The sequence below is a fragment of the Triticum dicoccoides genome, chromosome 2B (genome assembly GCF_002162155.2).
Source record: "Triticum dicoccoides isolate Atlit2015 ecotype Zavitan chromosome 2B, WEW_v2.0, whole genome shotgun sequence".
Lineage (NCBI taxonomy): Eukaryota > Viridiplantae > Streptophyta > Magnoliopsida > Poales > Poaceae > Triticum > Triticum dicoccoides.
Window position 1 is genome coordinate 479,282,882 of NC_041383.1, and position 7,145 is coordinate 479,290,026.

General features: G+C 42.2%; 1 protein-coding gene across 2 annotated transcripts; it reads right to left on the reverse strand.

The window, feature by feature from the left end:
• Positions 1 to 694: 694 nt before the first annotated feature.
• LOC119364348 (DDT domain-containing protein DDB_G0282237-like) lies at positions 695 to 6,876 on the reverse strand. Of its 2 annotated transcripts, none has more exons than XM_037629807.1 (10): positions 6,645 to 6,876; positions 5,458 to 5,591; positions 5,133 to 5,305; positions 3,964 to 4,322; positions 3,817 to 3,895; positions 3,361 to 3,704; positions 2,852 to 3,262; positions 2,560 to 2,721; positions 2,392 to 2,480; positions 695 to 1,174 (listed from the first exon to the last, which is right to left on the reverse strand). In XM_037629807.1, exons 2-10 carry the CDS (start codon positions 5,568 to 5,570, stop codon positions 988 to 990), a joined length of 1,917 nt encoding a protein of 638 aa, XP_037485704.1. In that variant the 5' UTR covers positions 5,571 to 5,591; positions 6,645 to 6,876; the 3' UTR covers positions 695 to 987. The 2 variants fall into 2 exon arrangements, with proteins under 2 accessions (XP_037485704.1, XP_037485703.1); XM_037629806.1 differs by having other exon boundaries at positions 5,458 to 5,618.
• Positions 6,877 to 7,145: the final 269 nt, after the last annotated feature.

Below are 7,145 nucleotides of genomic sequence, written 5' to 3' on the forward strand. Positions count from 1 at the left end.
GCGGAGTAAGCCCCTCGGCGACGGTCGGAGCTGAGAACGATCGCCGCGGCTGTTCTCGAAGCAGGGGGCCCCGACTAGCTCCATCTGTGTCAGATCCTAGCATCTGCCGCGCGATGTGGTGCGCCATGTTGTTGCAGGATTCTGCGCCGAAGGACTAGTTGCCCCCGGGCGCCGGCGCCGGCGATTCTCCAATGGTGGGGGTTAGCGCCGCTCTGACCGCAGCTATTGCAGGACAGCAGACAAGGGATTGTGTTTCCGAAACTGAGCGGTTGTTGCAGGAAAGTAAGGAGTGGTCACGCGCGCGATGGTTAGATCCAACGGCTGTCAGGGCACTGATCCAACGGCGCTCCATGAGGCAGATATTTCTAATACATCCGCGGCCGACGCGTAGTTTCGCCCATTAGCTATTGAGCCAAGCCCAAATATTTCAACAATTATTTGATGAACATCAGCAACCAAATGGAAGGAAAGCAACGATCTACATACACATCTCGCAAAAAAAAAACGATCTGCATACACATATCCATGGGAGGGACTCTCGATCGAACAACCAACATGACCGTGGCATAGACTTGCGCCGCCCTGCCTCCCACGCTCTGAGCATGGCCGTCTACGTACACTCCTCCCAGTCCCTCCAAGTTGGAGATACACCCAGCGTAGCTAGGAACCAGCACACATCCAACAAAGTCAGCCGTGGAAAACCAAAGACATACTCCTAGATAATAATTGCACTTGTGAAAGAGCGTGGAAATTGTCAAATCCACGACATAGAACAGATTCTAGCTAACGATTGGTTTTCAGCATCTCCACTTCAGTACCAACTACAGAAACAAAGAAAACATCGACTCTACCCGGGGTCAAATTACATGCAGCTCCAGTTCGACTGCCTTAGTTTCCGAAAATTTGGCGCAAGAAATGAGCCCCTACTACGGTCCAGAGTTGAGACAACAAATAGGCCATACAAAAAGTAGCCTATCCATCTATCAACTAAGTAGCTCGATCTTCTTTTGATTTGTTTCTCTTCGTAATAGGCTTCCATGTGTTGACATACTCGAGGAATGACGTAGAGGGGCTGTCCTTTGGATGAGCATGTACACGAGAAGAACGCCGCAATACAGCCTCTTCAACTAACAACTGATGTGTCACCTCCTTCAATCTCTTCTCCACAGCAATACTATATTGACAAACAAAAGAAAAAGCTACTTATTAGTTTTGCTTCTAATATAAGTGCACAGATTTCACAATATTTCCTTCTGCAAACCTAAAGCCAGCTCTTGTCCTCAAAAATACGGTACTAGGGCAACACAAAAGAATACTTATTCATATAGACAGAAAACATGTGCAAATGAAATAAACAAACAATGAGTAGCGGTCTGGAAAACAGTTTTGCATGGACAGAAAAACCATTTCATTTTCAGTGAAGAACACTGGGCATTAATTTTTCTTTTTCAGGTTTCCAGGGTTTGGCATTGGAAACTTTGGATACTTTCTACTCCCACCATCCGAAATTAGTGCTAGATACTCCCTCCGTTCAGAATTACTTGTCTCGAAAATGGATGTATCTAGAACTAAAATACATCTAAATACATCCATTTTTGCGACAAGTAATTCCGAACGGAGGGAGTACATCCATTTGAGCGACAGCTAATTCCGGTAAGTATGTAATAAGACATCTATTTCACCAAAGGGGCCAAAGGGCATCATTTAGGGCCTGAACCAGCCCTTTCACCAAAAATAAGTCAGCATGGCCTGACCAGTTTTCAGCGATTTCACAAAATCTGGTGCCAAATTCTTCCAGATCCAGAATACGAAATTAGTCAGTTTATAACACCCCCTTCTACAATACAGCCAAATATCATCGCAGAGGAATAAAATTGCCCTAAACAATAAAGGCACGATCATTCACATTGGTCTAAATAGACCAATCTAATGATATGAAGTGCAATGTTCATTAAAGCAAGGTTGAAAGAGGACAAGATCATAAAATGCACAGAACAGAAACTAGGATAAATTTAAGATATAACGCTTTGGATATAAAATGTGATGATCTGCACTTCCTAGTGTCAACTACTTCCTCCGTCCGGAAATAACTGTCGCTCAAACAGATGTATCTAGCACTGAAATACGTCTTAGATACATCCGTTTGAGCAACAATTATTTCCAGACGGAGGGAGTATATCTCTATTCCAAGAATCAAACAGATGTATCTAGCACTGAAATACGTCTTAGATACATCCATTTAAGCAACAATTATTTCCAGACGGAGGGAGTATATCTCTATTCCAAGAATCAACAGAACGGCAATCACACAAGATTACCACACCACAAAAACAGTCCAATAGTACGAAATAAATTAAAGAATATAATAATAGAAGATTTCCAGTTCCATACCTTATCTTGTTGTAGAACTTGTCAAGCTGTTGTTTGAGTGCTCTCTCCCTTATGCCTTTAATGTTTAAAGACCCAATGAGCGCATCAAGCTGTTAATTGCAGAGTTAACATAGAATTGTTGTAGATATAAAAGTAAGGAAAGAAATTTATACAGTAGAAAACAATCACCTCTTCCTTGGTGCTATAGTACCCCCACTCTTTGGAATCTGCACTTTCAACAAAAAGTCTTCCTTCACGCTTAAAAAACCAATACCTGTTATAGAATCTGTCTTTTCCAAGAGGACTAGTTCGTACTGATTGGTCCAGTAGTTCTTTCTCAAGATGCCTCCCCTATAAGCAGAGAGAAGCACTTTCATGAACAGTTTCGGCAGAGACATGCACGTACATGTGTAAAATTAACACGTGTGCATAAAAGGTTACATGAATTAAACTTATAAGATGTACTGATATAGGTTCTCACCAGATGCAATTTCGCATCTCCCATTTTGCTGGCGGGAGTGTTCTTCCTCTCCTTCCCTTCTTTTGCCACAAGCTGGCCATTAACATTCTCGTTGCCATCCTGTACAGCATTTGTCTGATTCATTTCCTTTTCTGTTGCCACTTCCATGATCAGCTTCTGCTCTTCCTTATTCTTTCTAGCAATCTCTCTTTTTTCTGCTGCAAGTGCTTGTTGCTGATCAATGCGTTCATCTAATTTCTCTTTTACAGCAATAGTTGCAATGGCTTCATCTACCAATTCCCGTAGGATTTCAAGTTTCAGGCTAGTGGGAACAAGACCATAGTGACCCCTTCGTACTGTTGATATGTTACTGGAGATACTTGTCATTTCCATGAAATCACATAGATACTCCTTCCATGTGACTAAAGATACCTACATACGATATGATTAATGTTTCAGAGAACAGAATATGGTACAACTGTACAAGTTTGCTCAGACTTAAATTTTGAATAATAATAAGAAGAAATCACCTTTGATTTTCTGTTCTTGTCCTGGATAAACTCAAAATATTCACCTTCATCATTAATAAGCAAATTGAGAAGTGCAGTATGTATTTCCACAAGAAGAACAAGATTGGTTTCTTTGTGGCAAATTGCATTCTCCAGATCTGATAGGGAAAACGGCGACAAGCATAAAAGCCTCCCAAAAGACATGCAGAAATCCCAGACCATCAGGAGATCTCCCACAGAACTTATAGGGACTTTGAAATCTGTGGATGGTGGGCATCTCTTCGACAAAACAGGGTCATCTGCCACCGGCTTTACTAAAAGATCATCGATTGGGTATTTAACTGGTACTACTTGTTCCTCTTCATCTGAAAGTCACATGGAAAGTGAACAATAAGAAGCCAGTCAGACCTGTAGTAAAATGAAACCCATGGTAAAATATTAAGTGAAAGAGATGACATGAATATCTGCTTAATTCACCTTTCTTTGACCTTTTGCTGGCATCTTCTGCAGTCCCATTCGCTAGTCTTTTCCTTGCTTTGGACAATCCTTCACCATTCTGTAAGCCATGATGTATTAGGATCATAATAATAATGGAGAATAAAGGAAACAAGAAAAGATGGTTACAATCATGTCTTTTGGAGGCTCGGTGGGTATGCCATATTTCTTCGCAAGATTCATATGTACGATCCATGGAGAGTTTTGTGATGTTGATTCCCTGATAAAAATCTTGAGCATATTACGACCACAAGGCGCTTTCTTGCGAATCAGATCGTCCGCTCTGAGAACTGAAGTGCTGGTAATTGCATTGTCTTGACCAATCCAGCCCACCTCATAGCTTGTGGTTTCACCTGAACCTATAACCTTCAGAATCTTGCAAGCAGCCTCCAAACCATCTCTTTTAGCATGTAATTCTAATCCTTCAAACAGATTCTCTTGCAGACTGCCATATATCTTGTTGACAAGGTCAGTTAAGCTAAGTGTACCTGAAGCAAATGCAGTGAAAAATCAGGCCAATTAAAAATATAACACAAATATTCTACCTAAAAATATTCCGCGTTCTTCACTAAATAGAATATCATGTAGCATATAAAAATATCATAGACATAAACGATAGATGTAGGGAAAGGCTGCGTACAATAGACCCAAAGTGGTCGGACCCTTCCCCAGACCCTGCGCAAGCGGGAGCTACATGCACTGGGGCTGCCCTTTTTTTTTTATAGACATAAACGATAGTTTGCGATAGCATGAAAAAAGGACTCGCTGCAGGTTATTAACAGTATACAGATGAAACAGCTAACTAAATGTGCAATGAACCTACATGCCAGACTGTCAGTCACATGGATAGATTGCCAGCCCTGAATTGGAAATTTATTACAGTGTACACATAAAATGGGAAATCGAATGTGATGAATCATTGGAGAACATATCATCAATTTTATCCAGAAAGGATGTTTGAACAATCCAAAAGAAAACTGATGCAAACAAGTGGGACTTGTCAGTGAATATAAACAGAAAATCTCAAACACGCGAAACTCCTTACCAGCATAAAATTCTAAACATGCAATGATGCCACAGATAATCAATGTCAAACTACCAGCATTAGCTCAATGGCCTTTAAAAAACATTAGCTCAATGTAACTTAGTCTAGATATACACATAGCAAAATACTATATCGTTTCCTTTTCAGAGGCCAACAATGTGCATCATAAAGAAATAAGAATTATAATTAGACTGAAACATTATAATCATGACAAGTGCCGATAATGTTATAATCAGGAAAAGCTTGGCCCTACTGTATTGAATCATCTGGAGAACAGGAGACATAAGCTCTCTTGGCAACTGTTGAGCCTTCTCTGCAGCGCGCTGCTCTGAGACCAAAGCTTCCTCATAGGTTAAATTGGATTTTCCAGACACCTTACATGTCCAAACTCTTCTACGGTAAAGGTTCAACCTATTCAGGTATTCCCTAATTAATAGTCAAGGATGCACGCTGTTGCTGCAACATAGTCTATTGCAATCATAAAAGCTGCAAAATATCATATTTTGTTTGGAAATTATGATTTATATCAGGCACAGATCAATTGCTTGCGAACAGTTATATCATCTGTAAGAGGATACTGGTAATCTCGAAATATCTCCTTAGTAAATCGAACTTGGAACACCTTCTCCTTGGGATCCAAGTCCTTTGGCGGGTCCAGTAAGAAGAAAGGTGTCCTCTTGAAGAGAGGCATTTGGTCCTTGTAATGCAACCTCTACAAAAGGAACAACTCGTTCAACACCTGCAAAATTTGACAACAGTTACTGCATTCTCCTTCAGGAGAAGCTCTAAGCCATCAAGAGCCATGCACCGCATATATGAAGCACAAGACAAGGAGCAGGTAATGGACACTAGTGTTAATTGATATTAGCATGAGTTCATGGGTACAGTAACTTTTGTAAAAAGAAAATGCATGAAAGTCATGGAACAACAAATGGAAGAATAACATCACTTCAACTCCAGCCTGTATCTTTTACACTAATCACACAATGTCGTCTGTTCTTTTACATAAAGATTCAGCATACATTATGTACAAGCTAATCTCCTATGTAAAGATTAAAAATACAATATGTACAAGCTAATCTTCACTAGAAAAATACAGTAATGAGCTCATATCTGCTCAATGCAGCCGTACACGATGTCCTTGTGTTAACCTTTGTGTACAAAGATTCAAATACATTCTGTACAGTACACGATAATCCTCACTAGAAAATACAGTAACCAGCTCATGTTCGTTTACTGCAGCCGTAGATCTATATAACATCACCCAAGTGCGACACTTGAAATCCAACAACCAAGAAGTTCTACCATTTTTTATATCATCAACAAAATGCACTTCAGATTTACGGCATGAAAATGCGTCATGCCGCTTTCAACAAATGGCATGAAAATGCCACTCCGATTCCTAGAATCCAAGAACCAAGAAACACCATGAACAAAATCAACACCAATCACTCACCAACAGACCAGCCAATTAATGGGGCGACCAAGCCTCCCAACCCCGACCGCCTAGCGAAACCACGATTCCGTACCCACCAAAACTCGCTCTTACCCCCCACACCATCACAGGATACCCCGAAGGGCCGCCCCCAAACCCTAGCCCGTCAAAGACCGGGCATGCCACATCCCACCGGCCGCCACCTGGAAATCATCCTCGCGCAAACAGAACCCACTAACCCATAAAAAACACGGAGAGATCAGCCCGAACCGACGGTCCTGCGTCGGCCGGCGTCATAAAACGATGAGGGCAAGCATTCCGGGGCCTCACCAGGGAGTCCGCCGATACGACACGGCCGGCGGCGAGGCTGGGGGTCCTCGGGGATCTGCGAGGCGACGGCGGGGCTACCGTGGGCCGGGGCCGCGGGGGAGGCGGAGGCCGGAACCCCAACCGCCGCTTTGGCGGCGCGGGGGATTTTTGGCGCTCGCGTTTTCGAGCTGAGAAGCCGAATGAGGAAGGGGGGAACGGAAGAGCGCCACCGCGGCTTCCACTCTCTCGGCGAAATTTCTAGGTTTTTTTCCTTTGAAGCGAATTTATAGCAGTTTGATGTGGCCAAAGAAACGGCGGTTTCTCGGTGATTCTGTTTGGACATTTCCAGCGGGGTACCTCAGCTCTTTTGTTTTATTACTGGGACTAGCTGAAGCTTTCCTATGACATGACAAAATTTTGAAAAGCAGAAGTTCGATGAATTTTACACAAAACGTTTTCATATAGAAAACAGATAGATGAAGTAGTTTTGTCTGCTGCAGATGCGATGTCGTTGACGACAAT

Bases quoted from the DNA above. Each gene is read 5' to 3' on its own strand.
- LOC119364348 (XM_037629807.1), bottom strand. From the start codon at position 5,570: ATGCCTCTCTTCAAGAGGACACCTTTCTTCTTACTGGACCCGCCAAAG. The intron at 3,263-3,360 runs GTGATTTCTTCT...TATCGTATGTAG, and splicing joins ACAAGAACAGAAAATCAAAG to GTATCTTTAGTCACATGGAA. The intron at 2,722-2,851 runs GTGAGAACCTAT...CTCTGCTTATAG, and splicing joins GAGATGCGAAATTGCATCTG to GGGAGGCATCTTGAGAAAGA.